At 42.7% G+C, this 19,496-nt stretch overlaps 1 protein-coding gene across 4 annotated transcripts in view; it reads left to right on the forward strand.

Annotated features, from left to right (window-relative positions):
- TRMT12 (tRNA methyltransferase 12 homolog) overlaps positions 1 to 19,496 on the forward strand; it is a 53,736-nt gene that overhangs the window by 33,465 nt on the left and 775 nt on the right. Inside the window, exons 2-3 of one of the 4 annotated variants that reach the window (XR_005368615.1) lie at positions 15,063 to 16,940; positions 18,901 to 18,986. Coding sequence is in view for 3 of the 4 variants with exons in the window: in XM_038555459.1 (XP_038411387.1) it covers positions 15,588 to 16,907 (1,320 nt within the window). In the remaining variant the exon portion in view is untranslated. The remainder of the gene's footprint in view (positions 1 to 15,062; positions 16,941 to 18,900; positions 18,987 to 19,496) is intronic. The other 3 variants (XM_038555461.1, XM_038555460.1, XM_038555459.1) reach the window with 3 other exon arrangements.

Genomic DNA, 19,496 nt, shown 5'->3' on the forward strand with positions numbered 1-19,496 from the left:
TTTGAACTGGGGGAGAGACATCTGATTTATGTTTTAATAAGAGAGCTCTGGCTGCTGCATAAAGAACAAATTCTAGGTACAACTGGGGATTCCAGCTTAAAGCTAGAGTAATCTGGGCAAGACATAATGGTGGAGACAATGAGGATGGAGAGCTGGGGACATACTCAAGATATATTTTGGATCTTGAACAGACCGCACTTGCTGAAGGATTGGTTGTAGAGGAGTGAGAAAGGAAAAATGGCAGGGTGACTCCTGAAACTTGTTCTTGAAAGGCTGGGCAGGCAGTGATGCCATTTTCTGGACAGAGCAAGATGAGGGAGGCTCTGACAGGGGTCTCTCCAGGGTGCCCTCACTGTGAGCTGATTGGGTGCAGATGGGAATGCTGACCTACAAGTGTGCTTCCCTCACTTTGGTGATATTATGAAACACGGTGGCCAACTTGGCCTCATCCTCTCCTGTAATTCTAATGACTCTGTGATGTGGCTTCTATAATACCATAAGACAGAAAACAGGTAAGAAAGTAAGCAACACCAACAAGGTACCAGCATGGATTTTATTTTATTTGGCTATGGAAGTAGTTTGTTTATGTATGCAATGAATGAAAACACCTCTCTGAGCATCTTCCATGATGAAGCTTTGTTCTAGAGTGATGATGATGACGATGATGATGAAGCAACAGCCAGAAAGCTTTAAACCTTCACTGTGTGCCAGGCAGTTTATTGAGGACTTCATATGCATAATCTTCTGGAACTCTCCAGCAATTCTGTAAGGGGTACAATTATTGTCACCCATGTAAGGACAAACTGAAGCTCAGAGAGCTTAAGTGACTTGCCTTGGGTAACATGGTAGAAATGATGAAACCAGGAGTGGAAATCTCCCTAAAAGAACCTCCTGAAGACCTAAATCCATGTCTGACCTTTTAACCTCTGTCCCCTCCTCATCTTGCACAGCGCTGGGTAAAGCGCAAGTGCTCAGTGTTGAGAGCTTCAATGTGCTTTTTAAACGTGCTCCATCAGATCATTCAGATGGTGTTTGTATGTGTTTGTGTTGGGGGGCATGTTGAGAGAAGCCACTCTGGTGGCTGGAATTTAAAAGATGGTTTGGAGCCACAGGATGTCTGGACTAGAAAGAGCATTTGATGCCATCCAGCTGGGCATTATTAATTTTCTTGTGAGGAAATTGGGGCACAGAGAATTTAGGTCTACATGGTGAATTTATTGGTGTGGAAATTGAGGGCCAGATAATTTAAGTGACATGCCCTGGATTGCACAAGAATTAACATGTTGAGCTGCTGCGTCCATGGGCCCAGCTCTGTCTCTCCCTGACACCAGATCTGCCCTGGATTCCACAGCGACGCCCCACACGCCTGCCCTCATGATACAGTGCATGTGAGGATTGCCTCGCCTGGGCTCACACCACACATAGCTTGCATCATCTTGCATCACTTAGTGAGTCTCTCTGGGGCTCAACTTCACCATCAGTAAAGCAGATGTAAGACAAGACTCATAGGTCCATCCATCATGCAGGTTATATGAAATGGTAAGGCTTTCATAGGACAAGGCCTGACAGACATAATAATAAATAATAAGTAATTATTTATTTTATAATAAATATAATAATTATATTATATCGGAATAAATAATTCATAATAAATACATGCATTAGGCCATATTTCAAAGTAAATTTCAAAGTAAATTTCATTTACAAGCTTTGGCTTTTCTCAGGTACCTCTGTTTCCCTTTGTTCTCATGCACATTTACAAGGCTTATTGCCTGTGACTTTGGGAGGGATGTAACAGGAAATGGCTTCCTGAAATTCTTCCCCAAACCCGAATCCCCAAGATCAGAGAGGATTCCCAGGTATAGCCCAAGCCAAATTGACAAGGGACATTCTGCAAAAAATGCAGGATGGGGAAAACGAGAGTTCTGTGGCTCCCGAGTGAAGAAGGAAGCAGGCCCCACATCCTAGAATGGGTTTCTAAACCCTCTGGGTTTTGTCTGGGCACATATGAGGTCTCCTGAAAAAGTCCTCGACTCAGAAGTATGGCAGACATGCCAAGAAACCATGCAGATGCACATAAGTGTAGTGAGAGCTGACCAGAACCCCCATTTCCCTGTGCCTTGGCATCACCATCATCTTGAAATCATGTCAAAATTTGCGGTGTTTAGAGCATCTCCAAAACCATGGCCCAACCCTCAGTGGGGAGAACCCCAGGGATGAGTTTAATTTCCTATCAGCTAGAAGAAAGAAAAACTTTAGGTTAAAAATGAAGTTGAATTATAGATAGTGAAGCAACCACTGCTTGTCCCAAATGTAGTGGATAAGTGTCCAGGACCACTCATGGAGAAAAAGAGTGAACTCTGCCAGCAGCTTGCACCCTGCAGGTACCCCAGCCCATGCTAATGGTGCCCAAGGCTGAAAGGAAGAGAAGGGTAAGCTTGGTCCTTTCTCTGAGCAACCCCAGGACATTTGCGGAACATCCAGTAGCAGATCCAGGTTCTGTGGGGCCTGGGACTTAGAAATTTGTGGCACTTTTAAGGGGCCAAAAAATATAAATTACCAATTATAAAATAATTGCAATGTAATGTACAGCATGGTGACTACAGCTAACATGACTGTGTTGCATATTTAAAAGTTCCTAGGAGAGTAGATCTGAAAAGTTCTCATGACAAGAAAAAACAATTTGTAACAATTTGTGTGTGGTGATGAATGTTATCTTGACTTTTGTGCTGATATCACTATATGCAAGCATGGAATCATTATGTTGTGCATCTGAAACTAATACAATGTTATATGTCAATTGTACCTCAAAAATGGAAAAAAAAAGAATATAAAATCACAAATATAAAAGTAGGAACAAAAGCAAATATGTATCTAGAATAAGAAAAGAAATTCCAACATTTTTTTGCTGACTTTAAAAAAAACTTGACGAACATTACACAAACATCACAAAATAGAAAAATAACAGTATTAAGTGTTTAATGCACCTAAGTAAGATATTTTTTTCTATTTGGCTGCATATTCTTTGATCCCTTCTACATGTGACAACAGTTTTATAGTATCCTTTTCTACATAGTAAAAATATGATTCAGTGTCTCCTCTAACATGGTTGATTGACATGTTTTTATGATCAGCTGTTGGAATGTATAAAACATGCAACTTCACAGACATTCTTGCTGGTCTTATCGCTACTAGTTTGTGGCCTATGAGCATAAGAATTCTGACAAACTCAAATGTATGTGTTGCCATCTAATATTTTTTAAAGATTTTATTTATTTCTTAGAGACAGAGAGAGAGAGAGAGAGAAAGCATGAGTGGGGGTGGGGTGGTCAGAGGAAAAAGCAAACTCCCCATTGAGCAGGGAGCCTGATGTGGGGCTTGATCCCAGGATCCCGAGATCATGACCTGAGCCGAAGGTAGACGGTTCACTGACTGAGCCACTCAGGTCCCCCACCATCCAATTTTTAAATTTAAAAAGTACACATTTTATTAATGTATACAATAATGACAAAACAGGATTTTAGTTTATTCATCGTTGGGGCATTAACAGCAAATAACAAATTACTATCTCCTTTGGTTTTATACAGAAGAAACAAAGTTGCACCAATATCTTTTAAAATTTTTTTTAAGATTTTATTTATTTATTCATGAGAGACACAGAGAAAGAGGCAGAGACATAGGCAGAAGGAGAAGCAGTGTCCTTGCAGGGATCCTGATGCAGGGCTCAATCCCAGGACCCCAGGATCACCACCTGAGCCAAAAGCAGACACTCAACCACTGAGCCACCCAGGTGCCCCTCTTTTAAGTGTTTTTATGTGAAAAGTATGTTTTGCCACTGCTCTAAAATTTTCTGACCTGAACTGCGTCGATGTAGTTGACATAAGGGAGTGTGCCTCTGGCTTTTTTGTTGTTGTTGTTAGTTTTACACAAGAACTGTAAAATTTGGAAAATCCTCAGCCAGCAATTTAAATTTTTTTTAATTTATTTATGTATGATAGTCACAGAGAGAGAGAGAGACAGAGACACAGGCAGAGGGAGAAGCAGGCTCCATGCACCGGGAGCCCGATGTGGGATTCGATCCCGGGTCTCCAGGATCATGCCCTGGGCCAAAGGCAGGCGCTAAACCGCTGCACCACCCAGGGATCCCTTAAAAATTTTTGATCAAAAAATTGAAGCATATTGTCAGAGAAATTACCCATTTATCATTTTTAAGACTAATAAGTTGAGAGAAAGGCCAAAGTGAGACCTAGGCACCAGGTAAGACCACCTCTCCTTGTCAGGTACTGACTCCGCTGCCAACATCGGAGAGCCAGGTTCCTTCTCGCTCTCCATTCTCTGTTCTTGTCCTACAGAAAGTTTCCTTTTTTGGGATATTCATGCTTTCACTGAATTCTGTCAAAGGGAGATCTAACCCAGAAAGTTGAGTACTCCTGAGGTTGAACAACGAGTGGTATAGAGATTAAGACATGGAGGCTAGAACAAGACCTGCAGCAAGATTCTTGCTTGGATATTCCATTTGAGCAGTTTAAGGAGTGCTGTGTGTTTTTAAATGGGAAGCATGTGTCTCAGTGAGTTGAACTTGTGTCGGATGTGGTATCTCACCAAATATCTTACTCTTGGTGCACCTCCCTGGCTCAGTTGATAGAGTGTGTGACTCTTGATCTCAGGGTCATGAGTTCAAGCCCCATGTTGGGTGTTGAGATTACTTAAAAAAATATCCTACTCCTAAGTTCTTTTCTAATGTATGGCACATTTTTAATGGATGTGCTGTGTTATCTAGTATATTCCTAACAGAATATTACCCAGACATTATTGAGAACTGAGTACTGTATTTAAAAGTGTACATGCCAGGGGCACCTGGGTGGTTCAGTCAGTAAGTGACTGACTCTTGGTTTCAGCTCGGGTCATGATCTCAGGGTCATGAGATCAAGCCCCATGTTAGGTTCCATGCTTAGCATGGAGTCTGCTTGGGACTGTCTCTCCCTCTGCCCCTCGCCCCTGCTCTCTCTGTCTTCAAATAAATAAATAAATCTTAAAAAAATAAAAATGTACATGCCTGAATGTTAAAAGAACCTTTCTGCACATTAGCTACTGATGCCTTACTTTTGAACCTTGGTTTCTCCTCCATGACTCACATCCTTCCAGGGCCCAGCATCCAAGAACATGCTCACATCACCACGGGACATCTGGTCCTATACTTTTGTGTCAAGAGGCTGGGTAAATCCAGTGGCCAGCCATAGAATTATCTCTGGAAGCTATTCCTAAACCTGAATGGTCAAGAATCTGACTCTACACACCAAAGAGACTGTGATCACATAAATGTATCCCACTAAGCCAGACTAAATGTATCCCATCTTAACTTCACCTACCCCAAAACACCCATATCCACACCCTACCAGAGGAGAAGGTGGCATGGAGCGACACAGTGATCCTAACCACTTGTGGTTAAGTCCTCTGACTTTTGCAAATTTTACTAAAACACAGGACCCTGTGAAACCACTGTGAAAGGCCTCACCCAGAGTCTTTGGAAGGAGCTTATGCACCTGACAGGACCTGAAGCTTAAGCTTTATTGCCATCCCAATAGATCTGCTTCTCAGAACAGCAAAGTAACTCACAAGCTAATCTTTCCCAAAGATGAATTTTTGTGTAAATGGAGCCACCATTCCTTAATTCAGCTGAGTGAGACAGTTCATTTTTTGTATATTTTTTTTATTGGAGCTCAATTTCCCAACATATAGCATAACGCCCAGTGTTCATCCCGTCAAGTGCCCACCTCAGTGCCCGTCACCTAGTCACCCCAACTCCCCACCCACCTCCCTTTCCACTACCCCTTGTTCGATTCCCAGAGTTAGGAGTCTCTAATGTTCTGTCTCCCTCTCTGATATTTCCCACTCAGTTTCTCTCCTTTTCCCCTTTAATACCTTTCACTATTTTTTATATTCCCCATATGAATGAGACCATATAATGTTTGTCCTTCTCCGATTGACTTGCTTCACTCAGCATAATACCCTCCAGTTCCATCCACGTTGAAGCAAATGGTGGGTATTTGTCGTTTCTAATGGCTGAGGAATATTCCATCGTATACATAGACCACAGCTTCTTTATCCACTCATCTTTCGATGGACACTGAGGCTCCTTCCACAGTTTGGCTATTGTGGACATTGCTGCTATAAACATCGGGGTGCAGGTGTCCCGGTGTTTCATTGCATCTGTATCTTTGGGGTGAATCCCCAGCAGTGCAATTGCTGAGTTGTAGGGCAGATCTATTTTTAACTCTTTGAGGAACCTCCACACAGTTTTCCAGAGTGGCTGCACCAGTTCACATTCCCACCAACAGTGCAAGAGGGTTCCCCTTTCACCACATCCTCTCCAACATTTGTTGTTTCCTGTCTTGTTAATTTTCCCCATTCTCACTGGTGTGAGGTGGTATCTCATTGTGGTTTTGATTTGTATTTCCCTGATGGCAAGTGATGCAGAGCATTTTCTCATGCGCTTGTTGGCCATGTCTATGTCTTCTTTGGTGAAACTTCTGTTCATGTCTTTTGCCCATTTCATGATTGGATTGTTTGTTTCTTTGCTGTTGAGTTTAATAAATTCTTTATAGATCTTGGACACTAGCCCTTTATCCTATATGTCATTTGTGAATATCTTCTCCCATTCTGTAGGTTGTCTTTTGGTTTTGTTGACTGTTTCTTTTGCTGTGCAGAAGCTTTTTATCTTGATGAAGCCCCAATAGTTCAATTTTGCTTTTGTTTCCCTTGCCTTCATAAGATGTATCTTGCAAGAAGTTGCTGTGGCCAAGTTCAAAAAGGGCGTTGCCTGTGTTGTCCTCTAGGATTTTGATGGATCCTTGTCTCACAGATAGTTCACATTTAGTTGCCTGAAAACAGAACAACCTGACTCTGAAAAGTCATTTCTGGACTAATAATTACTTACTGTGCACCTCCTTGCCTAAGCACTGTGCTGAGCTGTAAGGCCAGAGAGAAGAAAATGTGGCCCCCTGCTCTTGAGGGGGTCACTGATAGCAAAGTGGATCTCTGTACCCTGTGGCATGTGCCATAAATGAGAAATGAACAGATTTTAATGGCACACTAACAAAGGCATGCGATCCTTGGATAGAGGGAGTGGTAGGGGGAGGGGGGCACAATTTTTTTGCGGGGAGGGAGGTAGGGAAGTGATGCCTGAGCTGAGTTTAAGGGTAAAGACTGTTTGGGTGGAGATGAGGAACAGGAATGCTCTTCTGCCTTCACCCTGGGCTGTGTTAAGTCATCTTCTGTAGTGACTTCCTAAAGCCTAAAGGTGAATGGACCAGCCAGCTGGGTAAAAAAAAAAAAAAATCCAGTGAGTAGAAGGAAGATGGAGAGTGTGTTCACAGAATCCTCACTGCAGCCATAGGAAGTGATGAAACCCCTAAGCCCTCCCTTTGGAAATATCACCAGTCTCTGTTCACAAAAGCACCCCCTGGTGGAGATGCCTAGTAGGACAAATACACTCAGCCTTTCTAAAAAACTCAGGCTTTAACCTGTACGTACCTCTTTGACCCAGAGAGCTCTGAAACATGCATCTGTGTATTTTACTAATAAATGTTGGAAAAGAGTTATGGTGCTAATATGCTAGTTACTTCATTACATATATTCAGATTAAAAATGTAAAGATATGGACACAAAAAATGAATTGAAATAAGAAAAATTTAGTATTTCCCCTCCCTACCCACTGGGACCATCCTGCATGCCCTTGGAGCACATAGCATTATTTTGGAAACCTCTGAAAACATATGCCAACTTTGCTGGACAGCAGCATGGGGCAAGGGTTAAACATGTAGACCCAGAGGTGCCTGGTTGTCTTGGTCGGTTGAGTGTCCAACTCTTGATTTTGGCTCCAGTTGTCATCTCAGGGTCCTGAGATAGAATCCCAAGTCAGACTCTCTGCTCAGCGGGGAACCTGCTTCTCCCTCACCCTCTACTCTGCCTTTCCCCGTTTGTGTTCACTCAGTCTCTCTCTCTCTCTCTCTGTCAAATAAATAAATAAAATCTTTTTTAAAAAAATGTAGACTCAGGAGTCAGCTGGCCTGAATGTGAATGCTGGCTGCACCACGTCCTTGCTGGGAGACAATGGTAATATCCTTTTTAAAAAACATGAATGGTGGGGATCCCTGGGTGGCTCAGCGGTTTAGTGCCTGCCTTTGGCCCAGGGTGTGATCCTGGGGTCCCGGGATCGAGTCCTACGTCGGGCTCCCAGCATGGAGCCTGTTTCTCCCTCTTCCTGTGTCTCTGCCTCTCTCTCTCTCTCTCTATCATAAATAAACAAATAAATAATTCTTAAAAAAAAAAACATGAATGGTAACTGCAAACACCTCACAGAGTTCTTGGAAAAGTTTGTTAATATAAAACATTGAAATCAGTACCTGGCACATGGCAAGCATATTATAATGTTACTTATTATTTTCCTCAGTGCCACTATTAAAAATACTTTTAAATATGGGGTGCCTGGCTGGCTTAGTCCATGTTGCATGCAGACTCTTGATCTTGGAGTTGTGAGATCGAGCCCCACACTGGGCTTGGAACCTACTTAAAAAAAATTACTTGAAATTTTTTTTAACATTGTCCTTTAAAATTTTTTTAAAAGCCAGGATAGGAGGAAAAGGAAAGATAAGTCTGGAAGGACTTCCTGAAAATGATGATTCCCGGTTGAATTTGAATTCTGAGTTTGCTGGATGAAATGGAAGGCAACAAGAGTCAGCTCAGCCCTTTCTTAGCTAAACTATATTTTAAAACTTCTTCATGGATGTTAGTCTTTGTTCTTGTGTCTCCTTCCTATCTTTCATCCAAACTCCTCTCCAGAGCCTCTGTGTTGTTTCCAGGGGCTTTTTCACTTACTGCCTAAAGGAATGCACTTAATGGCTGATGTTTGCTCACTCTCCCTATATGTCCTCAGTTTGCCCTATAATCAAAAAGTAAAGCCAGCCCACCCCCCAGCATCCCCAGTAGTCAGGGGTGGACTTGGCACCCTTTTCTGTACTGGAGGGGTAGGCATTTCTTTCTTTTGCTGTGCCCTATTCTTTCTACCTCAGTGTGCTCACAGAACCCAGAAGTATAGTGCCCATATTGAAACCTCAAAGATAAAAGAGTCACACTAAAGCTGATGAGCCAGCTTTACTGGGGAGTTCCCTGAACCACTACACAAGCCCTGGGCTTCTTTTTGTATTAAAAAATATATACCTCCCTACTCACTGTTGAGCTGCTGTTTGCTGGGAGTTTTATTACTTGCTGCCACACACATTCATGCATCTCAATTGGCCATGTCAATAAGGGATGACTAATAGAACTGAATGAAGAAAGGCCGTGGGGGCATTGTGGGCTCCCTGAGGAGGCCTGGACATTTAAACCATTAGAAACCCAAGAACTTGGGGTGCCTGGGTGGCTCAGTCAGTTGGGTGTCTGGCCTTTGGTTTCCACTTAGGTCATGATCTCAGTAGAACGTGGGATCTACCTGCTTCAGGCTCCATGCTCAGTAGGGAGTCTGCTTGAAAATTCTCTCCCTCTGTCCCTCCCCGTACTACCCTTTCTCTCTCGCATTCTCTCTCTAAAATAAATAAATGAATCTTTAAAAAACAACAACAACAAAAAACAGAAAGAAAGAAAGCCAAGAACTTTACTCAGAGGCTGCAACTACTTTGATGCTGATTATTGCTGCCATCTAGTGGTACCATCTTGGAACTAAAAACGCTCACTTGAGCCCTGAACTGTCATTCCTGCAGATCTTTCTTCTCCCATCATTCATTCATTCATTCACTCACTCACTCACTCACTCACTCACTCACTCATGTGTTCATTCTACAGATATTTTATTAGAATGTAGTATATGTGGCAGGTTCTCATAGATACAATAAGGAAATACAATAATGAAGGGAAATCCAGCTCCTTACCACCTCCTCCACCCCGAAACTTACACACTTGTGGGAAGATAGCAATTAACCAAATTTAAAAATGAAAAAATATAGCTGGAAAGAGCTCTATGAAAAGAACATGGTGCTATGAGAATCACTGGTAGGGATTTTCCTTATTGGGGTGATGGATAGGAGGTTAGAAAAGGCTTTCCTGAGGATGTTCTGACTGGCCTTAGGAAGGGAACTGTCTGAGCAGTGAGACCAGTCATGAAAGTGAACCGTAGCAAAGGGAAGGAGTGTGTTGAGTGCATGGGAATAGGAGAGGACCATGTGTCTAGATCAGTACTTGATACTAGGTATTCTAGTTCTTGAATTGAGGCTATGGTTGTTAATTGTAATGACCACAAAATTACTTTACCTAATAAGTTAAAAGGATACAGGCTAACAGACAACTACAGGACACTCCACAGCAACAGCAGAACACACATTCTTCTCAAGTGCACGTGGTACATTCTCAAGTCAAGACCATGTGCTAGGTTATAAAATGAAGCCTCGATAAATCGAAAAGGATTGAAAGTATACATGTATGTTCTCTGGCCACGATGGAATAAAATTACTAGCGAATTAAAGTGAGAACTTTTTATGGAAAGAATTTTATTAAAATTTGTTATTTTTGCATTTTACAAATGTAAATATTACAAAGTCTCAAGCTCTGAGTATTATAATATGAATTATTCAAAGCCCATGTGCCATAATGGAACATTGAATTATGGCATAATGAACTTTGTAATGTGACAATGTAGCTCTTTATATAATAAAACAAAGCTTGTGAAAAAATTCTTTACCATCTTGGTTTTCAGTTCGAATACTCTGACATAAAATAAAAGGAGTAAAGTAATAGTATGTTATTGGTGAAATAAACAAAGGTGGGCGATCCACTCAGAAAACTGTGGGACATGATCTAGGGCACTGTCACCGGTGCAGGGAGAAGGGGATTCTCTGGGGAACTATGCAGCACGAAAGTCCATTCAGAATGGCAGTGGTTTTGTTGTGAGCACTGAGGGCAAGGGAGAAGCATAAGTAAAAGAAAAGTCCCAGGTTTGTGACATGAACAACTAGGAGACTGGCAGGAGCATTTCATGAGCTAAAGAGGAGAACACGAGCTGAGTTCAATTTTGGAAGTGTTGAGTGTGAAGCATCTGGGAAACATCAAATGTAGTGGGTGCTGGTAGCAGTGAGGGGAGGTAGACAAGTACACCCATAAGAAGCAGCATTCAGTGAGGCAGGAGGAAAAGCAAAGAGAACATTTTGTGTTCTTCAAAATGCAAAAGAAAGATGGCTTGATCTCTCCTCCATGCTCACAAAGCACTTGAAATGGCAACTCTAGTAGCACTTAACTCATGGCCTCAGAAGTATTCTTGAGTCTATCTTCAGCTCAGAATAGAGTTCCGTGAAAGGAAGTTAGCAAACAGTTGTTCAAAAACTGCAGCGGTGATGCTAAAATGAATGAACAAATGAAGAGGTACCAAAGGGAAGGGAACAGCATGCCATGTGCAGCAAGTGGAGTGAAGAATGGAAGGAAGAGAAGATTAAGAAAATAAAAGCAATTATTTCGCTTTATTTCTAGCCTCCAGGATCTCTCAAGCTATGCAGGAAAGCCCTTGTGTATACAGCCAGCCCAACACCGTTCAGAACCCCCTACCTATGTGAAAGCTGACGGCCCTTAAAGAATTGAATGCCACCTCTCATAATACAGGCTGGTGGATGGTCCCTTGGTCTTCGGGGTTTTGGCATTTCATCAAGAAGAGGTGGTTACAGACTCATCCCCAGCTGGGGGCTCTCGGACTAAAATTCATATGGAATTAAATAATTCTAGCCACTTTGGGAGAGGCAGCTTATAATAAAGTTGCCCACCCTCTCCTTGCCTCTCCAGGTAATTTCTCTGACCTATTTCTTTACTAAGTAATCATCTTCTTCTGTGTTGGAACTCATGGGTTGTCTACAAGCTTCTTTATTATTGTCATTGCTGATTGCTTTTGCTTTGCTGTCGTTTCAATGAATTCACATGATGGAAATGGTGGGGAAAATGAAGTCAAGTGCTTGAGGGATGGTGGATCAAGATGGCCATTACAAGTGGGGATCATTTGTAATCTGCAACTTTTAAAGGATCATTTCCAACTCTCAAATATTAAGTTACATTTCAACTCATGTCCCCCAACATTTTGTTTACCTCAGATTAAAAGTAGGATTTGTTTGGGTCAAAGTCTGTACTACGTTATTTTAATTACTGTTGTAAAGTGTCAGACTGACTTTGGAACAGAAGGAAACCTAGAGATAAAACACTTTGTGAGACATGATTTTTATCACCTGCCACTACAAATAAAATGAAAGGGAGTTTCCATTTATATGAGACCCAGAAAACAACATTTTTACTGCCTCATGGATTTTCTAAAGATTTTTCTAAGATATAAAGATAACATTTGTTCATCACATGTAACTAGTAACTGGAGAAAAATGTACAAAAGAAAATGGAATCACTTATAATTGCATCATATCGGGAATCACTGTGAATGACTGTTCACATTTTTAGAACTTGCCCCAATAAACTTTTTAAAATAAATAATATAATTTAAGGCATAATTGTATATATTTTGCAATTTAACACTTTATAAGGAGTAACTTCCTGTGTCATTAATATTTCTTATAATCATAACAACTGTTTAATATTTCCATCTAAGGGATGTACCATGATTCATTTAACCTTTCAACTGTAGGTTTAAGAAAAACAGCAAGGAATATTTTAGTTTATCGATCTTTGTGTGAATTTCTGATCATTCTACATTCATGGAATGGATTTACTGCTCAAATGGGTATAAACATGTTCAAGTCTCTTGGTGGTCAAGCATTCTCTTAATTATTATGGTATTTGCCAAGCAATGACTTGTGACCAAGAACTATATAGAAGATGCTGGGGATATAGCAGTAGACAGAAAAAGAACATTCCTTTTCTATGAGAAAATTATTTGCTACAAGGGAAAACTGACATTTAAAAGTAAATAAATAAATAGCAATCTAGTATTAAAGGAGGAATTAACAGTATTTTTTAAAAGATTTATTTATTTAGAGAGAGAGACAGAGGAGAAAAAAAGCATGAGCCGGGTAAGGGGCAGAGGGATAGGGACAGGGAGATAAAGAGAATCTCCAACAGACTCCTTGCTGAGTAGGGAGTACAAGGTGGGGCTTGATCCCATGTCTCTGAGATCATGACCCCAGCCCAAGTCAGACACTTAATGGATTAAGCCACACAGGCACCCCAAATTTAACAGTATTAAGTAGACCTAACATTGGAGAGAAAAGAGAGTGTTGAATGAAAGCTCCACCAGAAGATGACTTTCAGACAAATCCTCAGCCATTCCATCATCTGAGGGAAGGGCATTTCAGACAAAGGGAATAACGAGTCCAAAGATAAAAGCATGAGAAAAGACTTGGCCTATTTTAGGAAGTGAAAGGAGACTGGAGTCCCTGTTGTGTGTTTAGCTTGGGGAATAGTTCCATCTCAGGCTGATACTTAGAAACCAGATCATGCATAGTCTGGTGGGCCAGGGCAAGAAGCTGACTCTTTGAACAATGGGTAGGCAGGAACTGTTTTTCAGTAGGGAAAGTTAGGATCATAATGTTTGGAGAATTCTCATCCTGATTGGTAGTTGGAGAATAAAAAAGAAGGTAAGAGCCCTAAAGGAGAAACCAGTGAGAAGGACACTGCAGTAACCTATGTCCCAGAAGGTGGCTAGGGAAATCAAAAGAGGTAGGCTAATTTGGCATATATTTTGGAGTATCAAGGTATATAGAATATATGGAGTATATAGAGTATATAGCACCTGGCAGTTAATTATCAAATAGTAATAGGAAGTTGAGGAAAAGGTGGGAGTGGGGAGGTGATAGGAGATAGTTCTAAACTATCATCTAGTGCTTGAGTAAATGAGTGGATGCTGGATAACATAGTATTATTATATACATGGGAGCAGTTGCAGAAAAAATCTATTTTACACATATTAAATATGAGATGCCTATTAGACACCAAGTTGAGATAATAAAGACAAATGATATTGGAGTTGGGAGTAGAAAATATGGAATAGTGAGAAATATGAACTTGAAAATATCAGTAAAAGTGAAGAATCAAGAGAGGTAATTAAAGATGGCAAGTGGCAGTGTGTTTATATACTGATGGGAATAATCCAGGAGAAAAAGAAAAAGAGAAATTGAAAATGCACAGCATACAGAGGATTATGGAAAAACTGAAGTCCTAAGAGAACCCTGGGAGACAGGTATACCAACTAAGGTATATGGAACTGGGAAACTTATTCACCAACTTCCATCAGTCACTGGTTGAGATTGCCACCCAAGAGGTGGCAGTGGGCAGTTATTCCCCAGCATTTCTGGCCTGCCTTGGACATATGCTGAGCCAATTCTGGTGAGCAGAGAAAGCCATCAGGCTGACTACTAAGTGCTTTTGTTAGAAGCTTTGGGTTGGCATATACAGGAATGGTGAGTGCCAAGGGTAAATAGGGCACCAAAAGGATCTACTCTCCCACGTGATATTTTCTTCATGGAATCTGAATTTTAAACATAGAGACAAAACTGATGACAACAACAACAACTTTGGGTGATACTGAATAGGTGTCAAGAAATAAAAAAAAATTGTTTTACCCATAGCCTTGTGCCTCTCATACAGAGAGACCTGAACTGGGGAATTTAATGAATGTTAACTCTCTAGGTCTCAATATCCTAATGTGTAGAACGATGGGAAAAGTAAGTAAGTAAAAAGAATAGGGCTTCCTTACAACTCTAACTTTCAACTATTTGAGTTTAGGTGTAAGGGAATTCTTCTTTGTTCTCATTAGCTGTATCAAAGCATTTCAGCAGGTATTTAGTATCTACCATCTAACCACTTCAACTTATTACATATCTCTTTTGAGTATCTACTCTTTGCTAGTCACTGTTCAAAGCGCTTTATATATGGTATCTTTAATCATGGCAGGCATCTGAGAAAGGTAACCTAAGTCATTTTACTGATGAGGATTCTGATTCTGAGAGGTGATATGATTTACTCAGATCCTTCTAACTTGCAAATACTTGTTTTGTTTTGTTTTGTTTTGTTTTAATACTGCATGACAGTGAGATGCTGATGACTATCTGCACAAGGAAAGGAAATGAGGAAGCTGTAGTAGGCTCTTCACTCTCAGCAAAGGCTGCGGCCGCTGACAATGACCCGAGAGCAGCATGAGAACATGGGAAGACTTTCTCCGAATTCAGCCCATCATTCCAAGTGCACTTCTTTCTTTGGATGCATGAGCGGAACTGAAGAGAGTGCACGAGGGTTCTGGAGTTTACCGACTAATCAGACGTTTTTAAGCCCACAGAATTCCTTGTTATTATTAATGTCCCCTTAGGCTGCAGCCAGTGGACGGTTGACCACAACAAAGATGGCGACAGCGGCCTCACCACGGTAACGGCGACGCTATTTGCCAACGAGCGCGTCAATGCTTACTTCCGGCCTGCCTATTTAACGTCACTTCCGACCCCGGCTCCGCGGCGTGTGCGCCGTGCTTCCCGCTGCCGCGGTGCCCATGCAGAGCCCCGGGGCTGTGGGATCTGAGTGAGTCTCGCGGAGGGAATCCGAGGGAATGTGGGGCCGGCAACATGGAAGGGGAAGCTGGGAAGCCCGCGGCTGTTGTCGCGGTTGTGACTGAGCCTCGGTTTACCCAGCGATACAGAGAGTATCTCGAGAAACAGCAACTCCTAGATAGACAGCACCGTCTGGAAAAGATGCCGGATGGCACGGTGGCGCTGCCGGTGCTGGGCGAGGCGCTCCCTGAGCGGCACCTGCAGGAGCTGCGGAACCGTGTGGCTCCAGGCAGCACCTGTAGGGTAACGCAGCTCCGGGATCCTGTTCCCTCAAAGAAGGCCCAGGGTGGTTCGCCCGCCCAGAGGCTGCGTCTTGAAGTGAGTCGCTGGGTAGAGGGCCGGGGAGTGACGTGGTCCGCTGACTTGGAGGCTGATTTGCCCCGATCTTGGCAACGACACGGTAACCTCTTGTTGCTGAGCGAGGACTGTTTCCAAGCCAAGCAGTGGGAAAATCTGGAACCAGAACTCTGGAAGACTGTTGCGTCGGCACTTGGCGTCCATCGTGTGGCCAAACGAGGGCGGGTATCACCCGATGGCACTCGAACCCCAGCAGTGACTCTGCTGCTGGGCGACGATGGCTGGGTAGAGCATGTGGATAATGGGATCCGATATAAGTTTGACGTGACCCGGTGCATGTTCTCCTTCGGAAACATCACGGAGAAGCTTCGAGTGGCATCGCTGCCCTGTGCTGGAGAAGTGCTGGTGGATCTGTATGCGGGGATTGGTTATTTTACATTGCCCTTCCTAGTCCATGCTGGGGCTGCCTTCGTCCATGCCTGTGAGTGGAATCCCCATGCGGTAGTTGCTCTGAGAAAGAACCTTGATATCAATGGAGTAGCACATCGGTGCCAGATACACTTTGGGGATAACAGAAAACTGAAGCTCTCAAACATTGCAGACAGGGTGAACCTGGGGCTGATTCCCAGCTCGGAAGAAGGCTGGCCCATTGCCTGCCAACTGCTAAGACGGGATGCGGGGGGCATTTTGCATATCCACCAAAATGTGGAATCTTACCCAGGGAAGACTCTCCAGCCTCCTGGAAGCAGTGAAATGGAAAAGGAGCATTCTTCTTATCCTCAGCAAATTGTCACCAACCAATGGACAAATGGCGCTACCAGGGATTCTAGGAGAAAAATGCCATCAGCAGCCACCAAACCAGAGTGGCAGAGGTGGGCAGAGTCTGCAGAAACTTGTATTGCCACCCTTCTTCAGCAGGTGCACGGGAAACCATGGAAGACCCAAATCCTGCACATCCAACCGGTGAAATCCTATGCTCCCCACGTGGATCACATCGTGTTGGATTTGGAATGCCGCCCCTGTGCTCTACATGGCTAAAGAAGGTGGATCCTGAGACACAAGGATCTGCATGTGAGTGACCCTTAATACGCAAGTTTAGGCAGGGCTCTCCCCTCTCTTTTCTCCTGGCAACCTATTTTAATATTTTGTGGCCCTGAAAGCAGGCTCTAGATCAATCCACGTCCTCTCATTTGTCTTCCATTAACACATTGAGAATGAACTCTCTATCTGGGAGAAACCGTATGGCTGACTCACTGAAGTGAAGCCTGTGCGGTGAATTCTGACCTCGGTCCTTCCTGTCTTACCTTGGGAACATCCTTACTTGCAAAATGAGGGTTTCTTTGAATGGTCTCACGTGGCTGTTTAATAAGCAGTTGTACACAAGCTTTGATTAATTTAGAGTGAAAGACACAGTGTTGTTTCCAAAATCACTCTAGCTACAATATGGGAAACCGGTCCGGAGAAGGGCCAAGATGGAAGCAGGGAGACCTGAGAGGAGGCTTCTGTGGTTGTCCAGGGAGGAGATGGTGGCGGCTTGTATTAGGGTGATGGGCGTGGGAGGCAGGGAAGGGGGCAAGGGGAAGTGGATGGAGTTGAGATGCGAAATTGATGGGACTAAGCAACAGAGTCTAAATCAAAGCATTCAAATTGTTCTTTGTTATTAAGACTGACTAAACTAGGAAGGAAGTGGTTAAGAATTACTCTATTAACTTCATGCCCTTTATCATTCCTAAATGAGTGTTGGGGAAGATGTCTTATAGATTAGGTTTGTTGTAGAAAAGAGATTAAGAAGGACTGTTTCAAATTATGGGGAAACTAGATTTCCGGCCTTAAGTTTGTGCAATACGCTACCTATTCTATTTTTAATTTTTAAGAGATTTTATTTGAGAGAGAGCAAGAGTGCATGAGCATGAGTGAGGGTGGGAGGAAGGCAGAGGGAGAGAGAGAAGCAGACTCCCCGCTGAGCACGGAGCCCAACGGGAGGCTCCCTCCCAGGACCCTGAGATCATGACTGAGACGCTTAATTGAGCCACCTATGTGCCCCTAAACTAGCTATTTTTAAAGTTCAAATCTTAGATTTTAACAGGCCTCAGATTCCCTTTTCCTATTTCTTTTCTGGTGGACATCAGGGCCAAAATAAGATGCTCTAGGGAATGTGAGCCAATCTGCAGAGTTTCTCAAGCCTCACCTTATTTTATGGCTGTCTGCCAGCCCCATTGTTTACCACTGGAATGTCTAATTGCAGAGAATCACTGTTTACCTTTGGGATGACTAATTTTGCGAATCACTTCAGAGCTTTGTTTTGGTGCTCTTTGAAACCATCTGGGTTTGTTTGCCTGAAGAAGGAAACATGAAAAGTGTGGCTTTATCAGGATTATGATCGTAGCTGGCATTTGGTTGGCTCGGTCGGGTTGGGCTGGGGCTGCTTGTCCTTTTCTTGTAATAGTGTCAGTAAGGACAGGATAGGTTCTGTTTCTTATTCGATGCATATTAAGAGCCTTCTATGTATATGAACTGCAGGTGCATTAGATATAGCCTCAGTTTCTGACTCACAACCTAGCAGCAGAAATAACACAAAAGCAGAAAGAATTGGAATACGATAAGGACCATATGAGTGAAAGCGTGATATAGAAGTGCAAAGGTGGAGAAGAGAAGTGCTGAGAAGGGGGAGGTCTTCAGAGGTAGTATTTGAACTGGCTCTTAAAAACTGGGTAAGATTTTGGTAAGTAGAGTCAGGGTGGAAAAATGTTAGTGGGAGAAAAAAACAAGTGCGGAAAATTTGCTCAAAGTGTTTGGAGCATCGTCAGTAGATCAAAAGAAGTAGTGAGAGATGTGTTGAAGATGGAGGTTGTTGAAGGATTAAAAAGAAGTGTCTAGTACTCAGTAAAGCCTCCAGGAAATGTTAGCTCTCGTTGATCCCACCACAGAAGGGGGCCTGATTGTTCTTTACCCATCCCACAGATTAACCTGTCTTTTTGGCTTAATCATCTCCTTTTTTACATATTGGGTTTCTTCTCATGTATTCCTGCAGCTTTCAAGCCTCAACCCAAAAAAATGCCATGCTGGAGCTTGAACCAATAAGAGGAGAAGGAAGGCAGGGAGGAAACAATGGGGAAGGTGAGTCAGGAAGCCACCTGCCCAGGGGCTGAGGAATTACCTTTCATCCATAAGCTATGGTAAGGCAGCTGAAGTCAGATTCACCTGAATGAATCCGTTCACTCTGCTATATATCCACATATAGCAGGGTGGATGAGGGTTGAGGGTTCAGGGGTGCAAGAAGATTGACATGAATTCTATCTTCATGAATTGAGGTTCCACTCATACACCTCCCGGCTTCTGCTTTGTCTGTGACCTGAGGCAGTCTCTCAAGATTCAGTTTCCTCAGGCCATACATATGGGTTAACAATCCATATGTATCCTGAAGGATACTTGTTAGGTTTAAATGAGTTAATGTACTTGAACTATCATCACAATGATTGGCACATAGTGGATACTTCATTCAGTAGTCCTTGCAGGTGAACTACCACTTCCTAGTTGGGGTGTAAGGAACTGCTGTACATTTGCTTTAGTTAAAGTAGAATGTCTTGATTTTGAAAAGCCACTCATTGATTAGTTGGGATGTACTGT

Source organism: Canis lupus, chromosome 13, assembly GCF_011100685.1.
Source record: "Canis lupus familiaris isolate Mischka breed German Shepherd chromosome 13, alternate assembly UU_Cfam_GSD_1.0, whole genome shotgun sequence".
Lineage (NCBI taxonomy): Eukaryota > Metazoa > Chordata > Mammalia > Carnivora > Canidae > Canis > Canis lupus.